Source organism: Sesamum indicum, unplaced genomic scaffold (genome assembly GCF_000512975.1).
Source record: "Sesamum indicum cultivar Zhongzhi No. 13 unplaced genomic scaffold, S_indicum_v1.0 scaffold00177, whole genome shotgun sequence".
Lineage (NCBI taxonomy): Eukaryota > Viridiplantae > Streptophyta > Magnoliopsida > Lamiales > Pedaliaceae > Sesamum > Sesamum indicum.
In genome coordinates, this window is record NW_011628077.1 from 35,115 (window position 1) to 55,846 (window position 20,732).

A 20,732-nucleotide genomic window follows, 5' to 3' on the forward strand; every position below is an offset into this window, starting at 1 on the left:
TGACCTCCATGAGATTTCAATAATTGTGATTTTAAAAAAAATAAATAAGAGTAATTTAATCTTTTTCCCATCCGTCTTTTTGAAAATTTTAAAGTAAAAAATTGTAGGAAAGAATTTTATAAATTTAAAAAGGAAAAAGCATAATTGGTAACTCAACTGACTCCACAGAAGGCCATTCTGATTTAACCAAAAAAAGTTGCACACTTTGTGAAAACAGGAGCAGAGTTGGGGTTGAATAACTTCACATGACTTCTTTCGGAAAAGGTGTGAGCAATCTCTACAATCACATCAAGACTCAAAGAGCACAGCTAACAGTATAAAAATGTTTTGCAGTGACTCCTGATGCAACTATTTCTTTCTAACAATAACAGAGACAAACGAAACCTAGTAGCAAATATAAATTGAACTAACTTCTGTATGGGAAAATCATTCGACTCCGTTTGCAGAAACAGAGCCACACACATCAAACTTGTATAAGATTGATCATCTGATAAAGCATTATTATACTTGACAACATTCAATCAAGGGCAACTCTTGCTATATCTATACTGATGAAAAGAATTGATATATATATTATTTACGAATGAATGGGGAAGCAGTTAGAGCCAATTGTCGACCCAATCATACAACGCAAGGTGTTCAAATATATAATCAAGAAAACAGTGGTAAACTAAAGACTCTACAGATAAGACCTGGGGAGCTTCAGAGATGAGAGAACATCCACAGCTCCACCGCATCTTACCACTCAGTTCGTTTGAACTGCTTATTCGTTTCTTCTCCTACATCTTTTTTTTTTTTCCCCTTCTTTTTACAGTATGGAATAAGCTCTAATCACCTCAACAATGGGTGCACGACACAACGGACACTTTCCTCCTCCACGTACCAACTCATTTGCACATTTTGAGCAAGTGCACATGTGCCCACATCTGTATTGTGACAGAGACAGAGTAATGTCACGAAAAAGATGCTAAACAAGGAAAAGGAAACACTAAATTCTTAGTATTTAGAAGGGAAAAGAAAAAACTAAAGGAAAATGTTTGTCTGGTTTAAGGTGTACAACATTTGCCTGATTTTGAACATACCTGTACAGTAGGGCATCGATATGACTATCACAGCAAACGCAGCATGTTCCCTTTCTAACATGACCCCATTTAGACCCATCCTCTGATGTCTCAGCAATCCCTGCATGTGCAGATATGCATTAATAGCATTCAATTATAAAGGCTTGATGGAGAAATAAAAGGATGAATAGCAGAAACTCGCAGTGATTTGAAGGCCAGATATAGCATTTCATTTATTTCCCAGAAAATGGGAAGGAACACACAAACACATGAAAGATTGCTAGCAGACCTTGTCCACCAGATGATCGATTAAGAGCAGCTGAAACTTCCTGTCTAACAGAGCGTTGCAGCTCCAGTTGCATGTCCATGCAGGCTTCTAACATCCTTTGCATGTGATTCATTCCTTGCTGAAGTTTTGCAACGTCTGCTCGCAGATCATTAATCATCTCCCACTCCTGCTCATATTAGCAAGAGAGGATCGAGTTAAGATAAAATTGCACAATCACATTCCCAGACATGTCCCTATGTGGGTGTATAGACCATTTCAGAAATAGTTGTTCTGTTTCATAAAAGAATTTCTGGAATAATCGAATGCCCAACACCTGGTAAAGAGAAATCAGAGACAAGACTGTTGGCCGGAATCAATGATCACACAATTCCAAAGATGGAAGTGTCAAAATTAGCACAATACACAAGACCAATCAACATGACTATTATCATCCAATGCAAAATTTCCAACCATTAAGGCCAAAAAACTGCAATCCAAACACCTAACAGAGAGCAGGAAGCAAGACCCTTATGGCATATAAGAAAACAAGAATAGTTATTATGAAAACACAAAAAACAATAACATGTCAAAGTTAAACCAACAACATTGGAGCATTATCATTAAGAGAAAATTGACATACAATTTCTGGACGATGGACATTGTGACGAGACCACCCAGAGTGGTGCAAATCCTGATGCCAAAGGGGTTGTGGTGGTGGAACTGGAGGAGTTGGTAAAACTAGTGTAGGTCTATCAGTAGCAGCACGCTGATCCTCATTCTGCTCATTGTTCTGTTGGTCCTGGTCTCTCTCAGGTGATGGTGGAAGAGGCAGGTTCCTGTGGAGATCCCAATCCATAGGAGCTCTTCCTCGCCTTTCCACATAAGATTGAATCAATTGATCCAGGCTCTCACGGAAACCACTACGAAGAAGATTGGAAACACTCCTCCTATAATAAAAGATTTAAATAAGCTGAAACAACCTAAGAAAATAAGAACGCTGAGAACCTGAAAGAGTGAGATAATAACCTGCTTAATAGCTCCCTGAGTTCCATGCTGTATACATTATCATCATCAGGTGGGTGGAACCTGGCAACTCTTCGGTATGGAACAGATCGCCGCATTCTTGGAGGATCTGAAGGCCCATCTGACCAATTGTCCACAGTTTCTCGTGAGCCATCATTTTGCCAAACCTCATGCACTTGTTGCAAACGACGTGGCCCTCCATCTTCAGTCACCACTGCTTCTGAGGGCCAGTCAGATACTGCATTTACCAGCCCATTCCCATCTTGGTTGTCTGAAATTTCATTTCTTTGTTGTTGGTTTGCTCTTATCTCTTCAGTAATCTGCCCATTCCTATGGCTCTCTTGATCAGGTGCAACATGTTGATTTGAACTCTGAACAGCTGTGCTGCCATTTGTATTTCCCATGCGATCTGGCAATTGAACACCAACTTCCTGATTCTCATGTTGCCTCTCCTGCAAAGCATACGTATCATTTCTAGAATCATTGCTGCCACTGTCAAATGAGGTCTCAGGATTGCTGCTTGCTTGACCACGAACAATATTTTCCAATCTGGAGCGGAATCCTTCCCTGAACGAAAGTAAATAACGATGCATCAACTTAATGTCATAGGTTTTTTTATTTTTTCCTTAGCTACTATATGGAGAATGATCAGTCTGTAAACAAAATTATACAGCTAGTAAAAAGGCCTCACGAACACTGCAGACTAGAATAAATCATAAGAACCAAACATGAAGAAAGTTTCTGGAATTCAAAATCCTTTCCAAAAGTATGGTACTGAGGTTGTTCCCAACATAAGTATCACATATATTGTCTTGTCAAATAGAAATACCAGGAATTTTGGAAAAAGAGAAAAGGAACCGAAGTATCCAACTCTTTTATCCATGAGCATAAGCACATCCTCTGGTACTTGAAATCCAAAAGACATTTCTTATAGAAACACAAGGATTGAAGCATTCTCGGCGGACGTCAGCCAAATACATCTGGTTATGCATATGGAACCTTTTATTCTGAGAAGCATTCTTGAAAAAATTCTGAACTACTTCTCAAATTTAGGTTTGACTGCTTTGTTGACTTTCTTTTTTTTTTTTGTTTTTTTCTGGTCGACTACTTTTGGCAAAGGACGGATAAGCTATTATCTGCAGTTGTTGTTCAAAGCTATAATCTAAATTTTCTTATACCAAAAACTCCTATCAAATGCCGATGTCATCCTTCCGGACAGCTACTCAACTTTGCCTAGTGAGCTATTTACATCACCAACTACTTAATATGCAAATTCAACCTCCATAGGATTCCTCCTTTGCCTCAACCTACCAGGTATTAGCAGTGCTTCTATGCAGATTGGAGGGAGATAAACGAACAACTTATACCCAACTCTAACATCCAAATCTGACATGTGAGCTATAAGAGGTTTGTCATGTCCAATTGTATAGATGAAAAGTGTGAAATATAATAATAACAGAAACAATTTTATGCAACATAACTAAAAATATTTTTTGTTTCAAGGCAACAAAATAGCCAAAAAAGGCTACCTTTCCTAAAAGTTACTGCTAAAAGTTAAACCTCAAAACCTCTTCTATTATTTACTCAACCATGGTCTTCAGTAGTAAACATTATCCACTTTAACAGAGCGATCATGACATAGATATGTGGAACAGCTTCTTCGCTTAGTACTGGTTATGGTTACATTGTTGCAATATAGAGCCTAGTGCAATCAAAACTGCAACCAATCGTAATTTTCTTTTTCTTTTTTCCCCCCCTGAGTGTCTAGCAACTAAAAAGTCCAAGGATACGTAGAGCACGCGATGAGTTTTAGTGGGAAAAAGGTAGATATAAATATATATATACACACACACATGAAGAGGCCTCAGCATCCGCATGAAACAAGCTTACTGAAGAGAAATTAAGTAAATTTGTTATCAACAATTCTACTCAAGTACATTATGTTAAATATAGCAGTAAACCAAGCAACATGCTTTTACAAACGGTTCAATCATTCCATGACCTAAACATAACCATCAGGCATCATGTTCAATTTCCAATTCCCTCCCACTTGTCCTTGAAATTGTGTTGCTATTTTCTGGAAAGAGCAAAGAAAGAAAAATATTTATGCACTGAAGCAATAAACCATGTTTGTATTAGTCTTGTCAAAAACTTAACAGTAGCTCTATCTTGACATGCAATGGGGCATTACATTCCAGTCTACAAATTACAAGCTGTTAGCAAGTCAGTAGCTTAGCTCATTCAATTGCTTTAATCATAAGATCAACATCTTGTCAAGCTTCAACATATTATCCTTATAATAATAAAGAAATGTGTTTCTCTCATAAATCTTGAATACAACAATTGTATCTCATCACTGGATTGGTCAGCTAAAGGAAAAGACAATTGCAACAGAAAAAAATAAAAGATAAGAGGAAGGCAAGGGGAAAAATCAATGGTAAACTTTGCAAGTAAAATAGAGTTGACATGCATGACTTGGATAATGCACATACCTTAGGCCAGAGACTGATTGTCGCTGTCTCAGCTGATTTAACTCACTAGCAGCCATTGATGGCGGTCTCTCTTCCTCCGCAGGCCTCTCATTTCGTAAGAATCTGCCTCTAAGTAGCGACTGAGAAATCAAAGATAATCATAATTTACCATTATAAAAGAAAAGTTGGCAGCAGAAAATTAACAGAGTTTTTCAGAAAAATCAACTACTTAGGAAGTATTAGATTAACCTACTAATTCAAATATCACAAAATTGGCAGTTAAACATCTCACTAGCAATGAAGTTCTTATTGAAGATTCATATATATGCCAATTTTAAGAGGACTTCCCAAAGAAGAATAATCATAAAGAGATTTTCTTGAATAAATGTTCAAGATATGAACACGAATCCCTTGACAATCAAGAAGAATGAAATTGGAACAAATATCCAATATCAAATCCCAGAACAAGAAGGGAGTTACAGGACAACCGAGAAACTCCACAGGTAAGTTTTCATAAACAAGGTAATCAAGCTAAACAGGTGGGTTGAATCTTTGCCAGATATACAATTACCTATACCCTGGAAGAGAAAACAGTTAAGCATCAGATGAACCAAAATATATTACAACCTCAGTTGCAATAATCCAACAGAAAGCATTAGTGTCTTCCCACTTTAAATATGGTAGCAACTCATAGTACAATTATGTGAACCATGATACTAAGAAGACAATTTCTCCCATGGTGGATAACTTACCAAGGTACATAAAAAATTGCTGAATTTCTCTTGATAACTTTAACTTTAAAATAGAACTCATATATTAACGACTAATGTATTATATCCAAATCCTCTATATACCTGGCAAAAGACCAAGGCGCAGCAAATTAACAATCTTTTATGAATGATGCAATATTTTAAGATGAAAAAGATGTAATAGTAATTACAAACTACCTGAATACGGTTGCGATGTGCAAAATCAGAAACAGCGCGATGTTCCAGTAAACCTTGAAGTTCTCGTTGCCTTTCTCTTTCAATCCTTACAAGCAAATCAAGTAGAGCTTGTCGTCCTCGCAACCTCAACATGTCCCTGCGTATATGCTCTGGCTGACCCTCATCTTGGTCAACGGTAGACCCTCCACGAGCACTGTCAACTTGCGGGCCAGGCTCATTATCTCGTTCTTCCCTACGTCCACTACGAGACCCTCTCTGCTGGCTTGTCATTTGCATCCACTCCCTCACAATCCTCACCCTCTCACGCTCAGTTTCCCCAAGCCATTCAGCTCTAGGACTATCATTCCTCTGCATAACATTAGAGGAAGTATCACTAATACCACTCTCCATCCATCCACGAACAATTTGCCTCACCCTTTCCCTCTCAACTTCTCCAAGATCAGGGGATTGCTCACGGCTAGAATTGTCATGGTCCCTATTCTCATTCTGTCGGCTCAACTGATCATGGGACCATGTACCATAGTCATTCTCACTCTCACTAGCATCAGCCTGACTACCCTGATTCTCACCTTCCCTGCCTTCTGACATAGTTACAGATGCATTTGTGTTAGATTCCACACTTCTCCGCTGCCTCAATCTCTCTCGTACTCTCTCGCGAGCGCGGTTAAGTGCATGCTCATCCTCCAACTCCCGCCACATCTGCAAAATAGATGAGGCCCGGGTGCTGAGCCTCTCAACATTGCCCTGACGCCTTGACGTTGGGGACTGTGACTCCCTCAAGAATGATGAATCAAGCATTGAAACCGTGTGCAAGCCAGCAAGTGCCATCAACTCTGACTCGCGATTCCTCCTTTCAATGGTTGTTATCATCTCCTGCGCCTGACGAGCAGCCCACCTGCTCAAAATTCTTGACTGACGTCTCCTGGCAGCAGAAGACTCTGCCAGGTCATCACCATCAAGATCCGACCTCCTCCGCCTTCTAACAAGCTGCTCCCCTTCGTCCTCCTCATCCTCAGTACTAGTTGTTCTGGGTGAACTGCAGGAGGCGAATGACATATACTCGTCATAGTGCCCACGCATCAACTCCTCCAAACCCCTCTCAAATTCAGAATGAGTGTCGTTCTCCGTGCTCTCAGGTTTCTGCTGTAGTTGTTGCCGAACATCAGCCATGCCCTACTGACCCTTAAAAACCTACCACTCCCACGACCAAACAGAGTCGCAACAACAAATTTTCCTAACGCTCAAACTTTAGCCAAAAAGAAATAAAACCCATTTCCCCATACATCAACCGCAAAATAATCAGTCACACAAAAATCCAATTTCTACACTCAGCAAACAAACAAAACCCTAGGTCCAAGGACCCGAGTTTGTAATCAACAAATCTCATAGAATAGCACTCTAGTAATGGGTTGAAACCAGTGGGAGGATGCATAATACCACCTGATCAAAGAGAAGTGGTTAATAACACCAGTTTCAGCAAATATCACCGCCGGATAAGAAAACGCAACCAAATTTAAGATCCAAGAAACATAATCAATAAAGGAACGAAATGAGGATCGCGCGGCGATAACCACGACCCTTATCGGAATTCACAAAATTGATTGGGATATAGGAAACGTACCCCTGAAGCTGTACGCTCTTCGATTGCAGTGTGAGGAATAGAAAAGGTAAAAGAAAACCTAACTTTTCACGTTATAATAATATGTATGCGCATATACATGTATTCTATACACAAATATATATACAGATTGAGTGCGTGTAACTTCCTCTGTATCAGTGTGTGTTGTGTGTGTTAATGAATACAGATAGAGAGAGAGAAAAGAAAGCAACTGTGAGAAAAATCATTTCACAGAGAGAGAGAGAGGAGAAGACAAAAGGAAGATGGAAACTTATAAGGAGAGAAAGAAAATTGTAAAAGAAAAAGTATTTTTTATATAATTTTTTATTATTCTCTTCATAATTTACTACTTTTATTTTGATCATTTTCTATTTTTATAAATTCCTTCCCTTTTCTTTTCTTTTTTTCTTTTGGCTAATTTAAGTAAAAAAAGGGAGCGGCTTATGGATCACCAATCAACGATGAGTAAAATACCACGATAAATTTTATACACATTTATTTTATTTTAATTCACACGACAGTTAAAATTTTAGAGTCGGTGATTTGTTATTTACAAGCTTTTTTTGGTAACTTTATCAATATATTAATATTTTTATTTTTTTGGTCAAATTTAAATGAAATTAAGAATAAAAATTAAGTAACGACCGAAATTGTGTTTGACTAAACAGAATTTGAAAAAACGGAATCCCTTAACAGAATTGACTCTTTTTTTAGAAATTTTTCACGATCTAATAAAAGATAAATCAAATTGCTCTAAGCTATTGTGTTTACAATAAACCTAAATCAAGATTTCAAATATTTATCTATTTATTCATTTTCTACTTTGACAATTAAATGCAAATTATTAGTAAATATAAATTATAATATTTACTAAATATAGTGTAATATTATATGAAATTAATTTAAAAAAATCCCCTTTTGGGGAGGTGGGGTATTGATAGTACAAGTGCTATATGTGTCATAATAAGAATTATTTTCTCATATAAAAACAAAAAGCTAATGGTCAAAAGCAAATGAACTAAATATTGAAGTACTTTTCCAACAACCCTAAAAACTATAATAATAATTGAATTTTCCATGCTTGTACATTGTAGAATTAGGTGTAATTATTTGATTGGTTGCTCACATGGGTAGCAAATGAAGCACCCATATGGAGTATTTGTTGGATAGCAAAAGGGATTACTTATTTTATTTTAATTAATTAATATTACTATTAATATGAATAATGAAATTGTGTTTCATTCTTTTATGATTTAATAGTCAAATGATTGTCCATTGCATGCTCCAATCATCATTTCTTTTTCATGGTTATAAATTTGATTGGTAGAGGGCATTGTATTTGTTTATAGAATCTTGAACTACTCTAGATAATATTACCATTATATTTTGTAACATTAATTTTATTAAAAAAAATGAGTAAAAGATTGCATGTGTTTGACAACATAATTTGGCATAATTTGGGTAGTTAAATATAATATTAATAAATTTGGATGGAAACACCACTAGTTAAATATATAAATCGCATATCTTATCTTTGATTTACTCATTTGTGATTGATGATGTTGTCACTCAATCCTACATAAATTGCAGGCAAGAATCTGAGCAAGTTTTAAGGCCTTATGTCCATAGCGAGTCTTCTTTTTAAATTAAAATCATGAGGTTCATATGAAATGAGAGTGGATATTATGTTGTATAATGGAGCACCAATTATGTCGCAATCATTTAACGGTGTATATAGAACAATGTCATCTGCCCATCTCAAACTTCTCATTTACATGGCTGATGATGTTGCCAAGAGCCGCACATAAGTTGCAAACAAGAAAGTTGAGTCACTTAGTAGCCACAATGCCTCCTCCTCCTAGCGAGACGTCTTCCCTAGACAAAATTGTGAGACTTATATGAAGGTAAAACAACAATTTCTCACGCGACAAGACACCGCCTATATTACAATCTGTATTCATAACTAGGACAAAATTTTAACATCAAACATTAAATTTAATTCTTGTTCAATCAGTTGTATCGATTTTCTTACTAACCACTTAAAATTAGTTTAAAATTAATCAAAGGTAATATCCAAATAAAGCATATGATTTTTCTTGAAAAGTCTAATTATTTGTCCAGGCCTAAAATTTAATCTACACAATCAAGCCAAGTTTCTCACATAAGTTTGGGAATGGGTATTCTATTGACATTTTATTTGGGCAAAATGGCCTTTAAACAAGACAGAAAGGGAGAGGTTACCAGTGGGTTTTACTTCCTATCTTTTCAAAATCTAATTAAATGGATTAGAGTTTATTACAATTTTGGTTCTATATTTATACGGGGTTGTCAATTTTGGTCATCTAATTTTGGCGGTGGCAATTTTGGTCTTATAACTTTCAAATATTCGTGATTTTGGTCCTTCAACCTATTTTATGATCTTTTTGCCCTTCAAAAAAATAACCATAGTCCACTACAGCTCCAAGTTAGGCCCAACATGCTTCTAAAATAAATTAAGCCCTCATAAATTCGTATCATTTTTCAACCGCTTTATTACCTGGTATTCCAAGTCCTTGATTTTACGGACTTCCTGTAGCCACACTACCATAGTAGATGATTTACAGGTACTTGGATTTTTCAACAACAAACAACACAGTCCTATTTCGTTTTGTACTTTAGGGCGTAGGAAACACTCCAATATAAAGACTTAATAGAATTTTGGACAACAAATTAAACAGAAGCATCACTTTTATTCAAAGAATATATAAAATATTACATAGATATTATTTCCTTCGTTGGAGAAGACAATTGTTTAGCCTCTCATATGATAGAGGACTTGACTCATTAGAAAAACCCCCATGAACTAAGAATTCAAAAAAATTACAAAGATTTGGACACTTAAAATATTATACTTTGAAGAGTTGGAGAAAATTTCTGATGATCCTCATCTGCTTCATTACTTTTTATTTATAGTTGTCCGCGGACTTCAATTTATTTTTTTTTCATGACGTCACTGCGTTCGTCATCTCTTTGTCCTTTCCAACTATTGGTCATGATGGCTTGTCAGCCATGTGATTGCTAGCTAACTCTCTTGCTTTTTGATTGTTGGCTTCTATCGTTTTCTGCCAATAGTCTTTACATCCTGCGGTTTTTACTTCACTTTGTAAAAATTCTTTCTTTTACCCATGTTCTGGGTTTCTTTTTAGTGGTCCGAAATTTTGTCCCGAACAGGGGTTTTTTTTATTTTTCGCAGTAAGGGCATACATGGTTATGCCATTGCACAACATGCAGCATGTTGCATGTCTTCATCCTTGTATCTTCGGTCGTTGGTAGCTTATTTTCTCAAATCAACATTCTCTTATTTTCAAATAAGCTTTCTGCGAACTTAATACATTTTTCCTGTTATGGAGTTTAACAAGAATGGTCCATTTAAACTATTTGAGAAGATTTTAAATGGATACTTCACTTTGTCCATCTCGGTGAGACAGACCCATAGTCCCCAAGCTCTCTTTGATGGAGACTTCATCCTCGCTTATAGCTGACAACATTGGAGCTTCTTTTGAGGCAATTCTGGTTTTATTGAAAGCTACCATGTTTGGTCTCTACATCTTCATAAAATGGAATACTGGATGAGATCCTTTTCCTATAGTTTCGTGATTGATATGAATTTTAACTCCAAAATATCTCCTCGTTTTAAGTCGGGGTTGTTTAGCCATGAATCATAGATCGCCCCACTAATCCATTCCGAAAGCTTTAAAATTTTCAGAACTTGGTGACATAGCATGAACTGAAGTCAGAGCTCCAAAATCATACCATTCTCGAATATCTTCTGATTTTGACCCTTCTAACATCTAGACGTTGTTATATTATTCGGATGTTTCGATTATGATCTTGCTTGGATTCATTCCTGTGCGAGAAATTAATTTTTCCCATATTTGCTGGTAAACCTTTTAAGCAGAAGAAAAAGATATCAACTCGTTAGTATTAACCTTACAGTTGTTTGTCATTGTCCTAAGGCTAATTTCTCCCTCTTTTACACCAAAAGTGCTGGGTTCACTTGCTAGAGAAAGCATTGTTTTGCTCTTGTGTGGTAAAATCAAAAAACTATTGTCGGAAGAGAGAGCTTTTGAAGTTATGAAATTCCACTAGTTTGAAAAAATTATTTATCTTTTTATTCGTATCAACTAGTTGGTGTGTGGATGCACGAACAACCCGATTGACGTGGAATATGATCCTATTTTATGTTTTGTTTATCGTTTTTGCTGCTCATTTAATATCCCCTATTTGTATTGATTCCTTCTATATGATATTCACAATCTATTATTGTGTGAATTTTTATATTTATTTTGATAATTTTTAATAATAATTATTGATTAATTTCAATATATTAGTAATCAAAGTATAAAATTATATGCGAAAAATGACAATGGAATCTCAAACTATTTAAATCGAATGACGGGAATCGCTTTTCACGCTCTTGTTATTGGGAAACAAGTAGTTCTTCTATAGTCGCTTTTTCTCCAAAGTCAAGAAAGTAAAAATGCGACAACAATTAATTACATTCTAACATCCTTAAACACTTTTAATTGGCTATTCCTTGTTAATTACTACCATCATTTGCCAACTCCATATTTTATAGAGATAATCGTCACCCTCTCTCTCTCTATCTCTCTTTCTCTCTCTCTTTCTCTCTCTCCATATATATATATATATATATATATTATATAAATGAACAATCATGAAATATACTAATTGACTACATTTTTTGTAATGACTATTAATTATTATTTCTGCAAGTGAACCATAAAACTCCCTGTGTCTTAAAAAGTTTGCAAAATAAACCCTTTTGTTATAAGAACAGGCTAAAAGCCCCCCTGTGTTTTGTAAAACTCAGTTCAATTGCCCCATTTCTATTAAATCCAACTAACGGTGTTAATTTTTTTAAAAATAACCGTTATACCCTTACATATTATATATTATTTCTTATATTAATGACCGTTGGATCTTTTTCGATCAAATATTGATCGTTACATCTAATCAATTAATCTCAACCGTTAGATTTTAAAAAAATAAAAGGTCTATATTCAACAAATTATTTAACTTATATTATATATAAATAATTTAAAATTTTAAAAATATATTATTATTATATATTTAAAAATAAAAAACTAACTACCCACCCTATCCCCATAGCCCCCCAACCCCCACACAAAATGTTGTGAAATTAAATGTTTGGTAAAAAATTTTAAAGTAGAGAATTTAAAAAACTTTAGAATTAGATTTTAAGAACTCTCAATTATAATAAGTAAAAAACTGATTCATTTCAAGATTTTAACGAATGCTATTAATTAATATTACTGATATTTAACAAGTTTCATAATTTTTTATTTTATTTAAACACTTTAAAAATTTATCCCAAATTAATTACATAAAATATTTGAACTTATAAGATTATTCAAACTCTTCAATACATTTTTAATTATCATGTGCAAATAGGGATGTATTTTTTAAGAATTTCTCCGGTCAGGATATAACTCAAAACCCAACGAGCTCTTTAATAATTCTTTTTTATAACAAAATAATTTGTATTATCCATATATACACAAACACAATTTACCAGAATAATAGTTAGATTTAATAATTAACAATTATAAAATTATTTGAATTTAAATATAATTTAATTTAATATTTTGATTTAAATTTAATATGACAAAAGTTAATTTATTTTTTAAGGTGAGAAATTATAAAATTAACACACAAAATAAGCCAAAAAGCCCTTTGTATATTTTATAGACCCGTAGAGGGGTATTTTACTCTAAAATGTCATTAAATATGAACCTAAACCGCAGAAAATGACTACCAAATGCAATAGACGCGCGTCTCCTCCACTTTCTAAAACCGCAGAAAATTACTACCAAATGCAATAGACGCGCGTCTCCTCCACTTACTGTTAGTTGCTAACAGAATGGGGGGTTTTTTGCTGACTAAAACAAAACAGGAGGAGGGTTGTAGCCTATTCTGAAAACAAGAGGATGTTTTTTACATACTCTCTAAAACACGGGGGGAGGGGGTTTATGCATTTTATCCAATATTTTAATTGTATCGAATATTTTGGCAATAACTATTAGTGCCCCAAATATTGGTCGATTATGGTTAAAATCAAACTTTCATATTAGCTTATGTGACTGTAATAAATATTATTAATTTATTATAATTTTTAAGTGGGATGTTCATTCATAACGTTGGGATTAGTCAATTTTTTTCGACAGTGCTTCCTCCACCTCTAAATATATTTTCTTCAATTATATTACTTTATCTTATCTTATAGATAGTTTAGTCGAAAAAAAATTATTCAACCTGCACTAAGTCAATAATAAATTAATTGAGGATAAATACCAATTTTTATTTATATTTTTTTTGTTAATATCAGCGAATTCAGTGAATTTTAACTAATAAAATAATTTATTTGTTAAACAAAAATAAATTTCAGGGGTGCTAGATGTAATTTTTCAAATAACAGAAAATTTACGTGTGAACACACCAAACTCAAAGGAGGAAAGAGTAACCATCCCTAATATAGTTTACCTTAATTATAATTAAGGACTATGTTGCAATAAGTGAGAATTTTGTGTGGAAAAGTAAAACCCTTTCTTTCAATTATCATAGTAAATAAAAAAAAAAAAGAAAAAGGCACATGTAGAATAGAATACCTAGGACTAATTTGTGGCATAGACTTTACTATATTTAAATAAATAAGTACAAATTGAGGGGTCTTTTCGGAAAAGATATATTGTCATAATTATCTTTGTACAGAAGTGGAGAGATGTGAAGTTGAAGTCAATGCTGCCAAAAGTTACACTGTAACTTTTCCTTTTCTTTATATACAATTTATTTTGGTACCCAAATTTTATTATTAATATTATTTTGATACCCGAATAATTATAAATGACTGAATTAACATTTGAATTTCATCATTGGTATCACTTTGATACTCAATTAAGGTTTTTTATTTACTTTTTCTACCACTTTTCTGAAGTAATGACCATTTTATCTTTAGATTTTAAGATGAAAACTTAATATATTTTTGGGATGATACTGTTCATCTTCTTTAAGATTTGGTGTAATTGCACATAAATTTTTTGTAAGTTGAAAAATTACATATAGTACTCCTGATATTTATTTTCATCTAACAAATAAGTCTCCTCATTAGTCAAAATTCACCAAATTTGTTGATATTAACAAAAAAAAAAGGATAAAAATTTATATTTTTCATCAATTGACCTATTATTGATTTATTACAAATTAAATATTTTTTTTTATTTTTATCAAATTACCGTTATACATCTTCACACATTAATGCATGTGAGGAAGTATATCTTCATAGTTATAAGGGTAGTTTAGTTAGAAAAAATTTATTTAATCTGCAATAAGTTAATAATAAGTCAATCGATGGTAAATACTCATTTCTGTTTAGATTTTTTGTTAATATCAATAAATTGAGTGGATTTTAACAAATGAAGGGACCTTTTCGTCAGATGAAAGCAAATCTCAGGAATACTAAATATAATTTTTTAAACCATAAAAGAATACTTGTAATTATACAAAATCCTAGAGGAACAGAGTGTAATTATCCCTATATATTTGAATCCCAACATAGAGAATAAATATTTTAATCCCAACATTACCCTTTAGTTTGGAAGAAAAATTAAATTATAATAGCCCACTACATATCAAGCTTGAGTTATGTAAAGACAATTTAATTAAATTATGGTAAAATTAATTACAATATGGGGCCATGACATCCATATTGAATATTTGCATTCAATTGAGACACAAGAAGAAATTATAATATGGTGCTCATGTTGGGCTTTAATTACCATATGATAAAAAATATTTAGTTCATGTTAATATTTTATTTTTACCCTTCTTATGATTTGCTCTTCCTTTAAACTTTTAAAATATTTTATAGGATGTAAGTGCTTATAAAATATTTTAAATAAATTTAAACAAATATATTCTTAATTAACAATTGATAAAATTAATATCTCACAATGATCTTGGTAACATTAATTATGAATTATCATTAAAAAAGAGATAATTACATTTACACCTCTTACATATTGTTTTTTTACACACTTCTGCCCTTTGAAAAATTATAGAAACCACTACTGACAACTTTTAAAATTCAAAAATGTCCATGTTGACTAGATCAATTTTTAAAATAATTTTTCAAGAACAGAAATGCTCTTAGAGTGTTTCTGTAATTATCAAAAGATAGAAGGGGTGTCAAAGTAATATTTATGTAAATGAGTAATATGACCCCATATATTTTTTATTATTTATACCAATTTTTTAATTTCAATTAAAATTATTTTATTATTTTTTTCTTATTGAATCTCTATACAAAATTGCACCCTTTAATAATTAAAATATTAAATTATTTAGTAATTAATCTATAAATAAAATTAGTTAATATATTATAAGTTTAAATTAAAAAATTATCGCACTTATATAAATTATTTAGAATGACCCCATAAAATATTTGATTTTTTTAATGTTATTATAAAAATATATAAAATTATAATTTAGGGTCAGAAAAAAGGCATTTCGAACAATTCAATACAAAATGTGGAGAAACCCTAACGAATGCTAATGGATTGAATCAATTGTTGGAGTATTATAATAAAAAAGTATTTGTAATTATATCAAATTTAGAACCAAAACCAAAAAAAAAAAAAAGAAACAAATAAATAAATAAATTGGGCATGGACAATGATTAAAGATGGGCATTCCCAAGAACCTTATGAGTAACTAGTTTATGAATGTCCACTAGCAATAGGACAAAGGCATTGGGTACAGTCTATAGAAGATCTCAGTAGGCATCCATGTTAGGTTAACATGTAAGTCTGCATGCATATGCCCATTGTCTCCCTCCCCAATACTCCCAATTTGCAAGAAACTAAGCAAAAAACTCCATCTTCCAACACACATTTAATCACACCCCCCTTTGCTCTTGGGCCTACCTGCACTTGGTCAGAAATGGTGGCTTCTTCTTTTTGGAACACAAAATCACATTGAGGCTCTTGCATGGGGATTTTCTTGGATTTTAGGGTTTCCTTTTGAGATGGGCAGTAATAAGATTAGAATCCTAAGTTGTTGATAAGAGCCCTTTTTTCTCCTTTCAGGATATGGCTGGAAATGATGGGAGAGTTTATGATTGAAGGTTCGTTTGTCGTTAGACATTGTAGTTTAGCCACGGCCTCATAGCAACTGTCGAGTTGTGTTGAAACGCACGTCAAAGGGGGAACGAGCCCCTTTAATCATATGATGGCGAATGTACTCTTTTGTTTTTCATGAATTGCAAGCGTGAATGGTATAATTTGATGTCTTTGTTCTGTCGTCCAGTACTGAAAACTAGAATAAAAGAGATCCTAAATATTAATTGTAAGTTTTATTTGGTACAAATTGCTTTAGTGGTGAAGTTTTGCTTGAACGTAACATCATATAAGAATAACAATGCCCTATCTTAAAAGCAAGACTAAGGTTTCATGACTCTTTATTAATTAACCAGAGGTCCTGATCCATTCGAGTCCCGTGTATGAGTGTCGGTCTATTTATATAGTAGTTTGTAATTTATTGTCTTTATTATTTTATTTGTTAGGAAACTATTGATGTACTTGTCGGAGTTGATTATCCGATTTATTATATGATGATCAACTCAAAGATTTAATAACATATTTGAATCATGTAAGATTTAGTAAGAAATAAATTAAATGAAAAAGACATTTTAAACAAAACAACGTCGATTTTTTTTTATATTAAAATAAGTAAATGTTCAAATAAAATAGAGGGTACAATTCAATAAATAGAAAGTTCAAGTGACAAATTTTAATATTGTTACTAATTATATATATTTAGTGACAAGACTATTTATTTTATCACAAAAAGAAATTTTATAATTTTAATAATTACTATTTTTTTTTGCAAAAATTGTTATTAACATAAAATAGAGACAAAAAAATGTAAACAAAATTGTCACAAAAAACAATTAGTAATTCATGTATAGCGACGATCTAGTAACAAATAATAGTTGTCATTATGTTATGTTTTTACTAAGTTGTCCTTATAGATGTGTCATTAATTGTATTTAGTAATAATTTTACCTATATTTTTTATTACTGAAGCCTTATTTATGAAGACCAATCCGCCCTGATAACTCGTTTACTTTATTTTTGGTTCGCCTGATAATTCAAACAAAACCTAAATTAATTAAACTAGTCTAATATATATGGAACAGACAAAATTGGTCTGAACTCGAAATGTCAGGAAACCATATGAATGAGAAATATAAGCATAAATTAAATATGTTTTAATTCTATATATGCTTAATTCATTTTTACAAAAAATCTTAAGTTTTGGTACTAATTTTGAATTGATATATATTTATATGGCAAGACCTGAATGTGGTCTTGAGCCACTGGTAGGTCGGTCCTAGGGATTGAGATTTAGAGCCGCCCTAGGACTAGTCCGGTCCCAATCAGGTCTAACCAATTTATTTTTTTGGCTTAAAGGCAATTTTTATCCCCTAATTTCAGGCCATTCTCGTTTTAATCCCCTAAGTTACTAGGGTTTCATTTTGATAAAACTAAAAAAATCTCAATTTTGATACAAATTTGGTCGGAAAGTTGAGTCACTCGCCGGAAAAAGTCACATGCCAGGCATGTGACTTTTTAAATTGGGACTTCCATTGTGATTGGCTGAAAAAGATGATGTAGTGAAGACATGACCTGAAGTTAGGGGACTAAAACGAGAATGACCTAAAGTTAGGGGATAAAAATTGCCTTAAGCCTTTTATTTTCAGTCAATCACAATGCAAGCCCCAATTTAAAAAGTCGCATGCCTGGCATGTGACTTTTTTCCAGCGAGTGACTCAACTTTCCGATCAAATTTGTATCAAAGTTGAGATTTTCTCAATTTTACGGGACCAAAATGGAACCCTAGTAATTTAGGGGATTAAAACGAGAATGGCCTGAAGTTAGGGGACGAAAATTGCCTTTAATCCTATTTTTTTATTAGGTCAGTTTGGTTTTGGACCAAATCATTCTATTCTTTTATGGGCTGCTTCGATTATAAACTCGACTGATCCAGTTTAGCCCACTATACATCTTGACTCCGCCCAATAAAAATATATATCCAAATATATAAGATTATAAAATTATAGAATAGCTTCCCCGGTCATATTATAAATTATTTATACATAGATTTCAATTTAGATTAGCTACATGGCATGGATTCTTGGAAAAATAAAAGATGAGTATACAATACATATACATATACCAAATATGCACTTAGAAATTAATTAATTATAGGAATTTAGAAGTTCTCGAAATGCATTTAAATGAATCTTCAAAATCTCATCGTTGAGTTTATTAATTCAAGATACTATAAAAATTAAGTTCAAACAATAATTACGATATTGATTTGCATAAATACCATAAAAAAATAATAACCACCTCTTAATTTAGCAAAAAATTGAATGGAAACTTTAGAATTACTAATTTTCATACTCTAATAATGGTAACCTATTCATATATGAATGTGGTTATTGTTAAATGGGCGGATAATATTCTACCGTTCTCATACGCAGTAAATACCCGTAATAATTATTTAATATCATTAGAACATTATTCATATTCATTGTGTTTTATTTAAGTTATAACCAGAGCGATTGGGTCTGATTTGGATCTTACCCATTAAATTTTGTGTTATTTTTTTCATGGTGAGTTTTAGAAAAATATAATTTCTCAATTTAAATTTACATGAAAATGTAAGAACTAGTAAGATAAAAAATTTAGCTAAGATGAAAAAGATCTTTTTTTTTTAACTTTGGCATCAATTTTTTATCTATTTAAATTTGAGTTTTTTGATAATATTTTTAAGATTGAATTCGAACAAATTTAGTTATATCATATATTAGTTACGCTTAACTAATTTAAATTTTTATGTATTGTTTTTCACTTTTCTAAATTATCATGTTATGCTCAAATTAATTTATTAAAAATTTAATTTGAATTATCACTATGAAAATAAAGACGAAAGTCTCTGGTAAAATTTGTCAAAACATGAGTACATAAAATAATGCTTAATAAAATATGTACAAAATTTAAAAATTTTTAGATGTAAAGTACATATAATCGATTGATTTATCAAACATTTATAAATTCCAATATTTTAAGTTAATCGTTAAAACTACACTTTGAGGTCAAGATGCAAAGTACACATTTTAGAAGTGATTTTTTTCTAAACACTATCTAATTTAATTTTTATCTATTTTTCACTTTTTTTACAAAGAATACCCACTTTTGATTCTATTATAGCTTTCAATTTCTCTACAAAAACCACTTCTTCGATAAATACAAAATTTTTTTGCAAACACTCCCGAAGCCTTATAGGTATCAGGGTTGTGTAGTTCCATCAGCCCAAAAAATCGGTAATTCGATAGCTGGAAATGACAAATCGAATATCAAATTGAATTACTGGATTTGGTAAGAACTGAAAATTTTTCCAATTTAGTTCAAAATCAAACTAACCGAATTTTAAATAAAATAATATATTATAAAATCGAGTACTCGATGGTTTCAGTTGCAGACACAAATTTTGTTAGAACAAAGCAAAAAAGAGAAATTGACCACTCTCCATCCATAATCATAATCCAACCCCTTGATTCTCAACAACCTTATTTCATAATCTCATAAGCTTCACTGTGTCCTGAAATGAATCAGTTTGGTCGATCCGATTTGAATTTTGTGCAACTGAGTTCCCAGAGATTCTTGAATGTTTCAGTAAGTTGACCACCCAACCAACCCTATAAAAAGTATCACCATGCAGAAAACAAGTTAGCAGGCAACAATGAGTCCTCCAAAATTCTTCCACACTTGTTTACCATTTCTCTTATTATCTGTCCTCCTCCAAACAAACCCCTCACAACAACTTGATTGCGTCTTTACCCCACAGTTCACGGTACGTGTCACGAACAACCTGCCCCTATACACGGGGCCGTTGCGTCTGCATTGTGCATCTAAGGACGACGACCTTGGGTTTCACTCGATTTCCCTGTTCGGAGAGTTCAAGTGGTCGTTCTGCGATAGATTCGTGGGGGATACTCTCTTCTTCTGCCATCTGTGGTGGGATGCAAGAAACGGGACGAAAACCAAACAGTTTGATGTGTTCAAGTCGGAGTGGTCGCCTAGATGCGTCAGCCGAGTGTGTAACTGGGCAGCCAATGAAGATGGCGTCTACTTCACAGGCTACAACCCTCCACAACAATGGCAGAAAAGATATAACTGGGAGAATGAGGCCATCTGA

The 20,732-nt window shown here is 32.9% G+C and overlaps 2 protein-coding genes across 2 annotated transcripts; one reads left to right on the top strand and one right to left on the bottom strand.

The window, feature by feature from the left end:
• Positions 1-546: 546 nt before the first annotated feature.
• Positions 547-7,624, bottom strand: LOC105179586. Its single transcript, XM_011103222.2, has 8 exons — positions 7,392-7,624; positions 5,771-7,210; positions 4,845-4,963; positions 2,356-2,919; positions 1,970-2,276; positions 1,351-1,516; positions 1,083-1,182; positions 547-926 (listed from the first exon to the last, which is right to left on the bottom strand). Exons 2-8 carry the CDS (start codon positions 6,938-6,940, stop codon positions 809-811), a joined length of 2,544 nt encoding a protein of 847 aa, XP_011101524.1. The 5' UTR covers positions 6,941-7,210; positions 7,392-7,624; the 3' UTR covers positions 547-808.
• A 12,652-nt stretch (positions 7,625-20,276) lies between these two features.
• On the top strand, positions 20,277-20,732 carry LOC105179615. The gene has a single exon (XM_011103260.1). It carries the CDS (start codon positions 20,277-20,279, stop codon positions 20,730-20,732), a length of 456 nt encoding a protein of 151 aa, XP_011101562.1.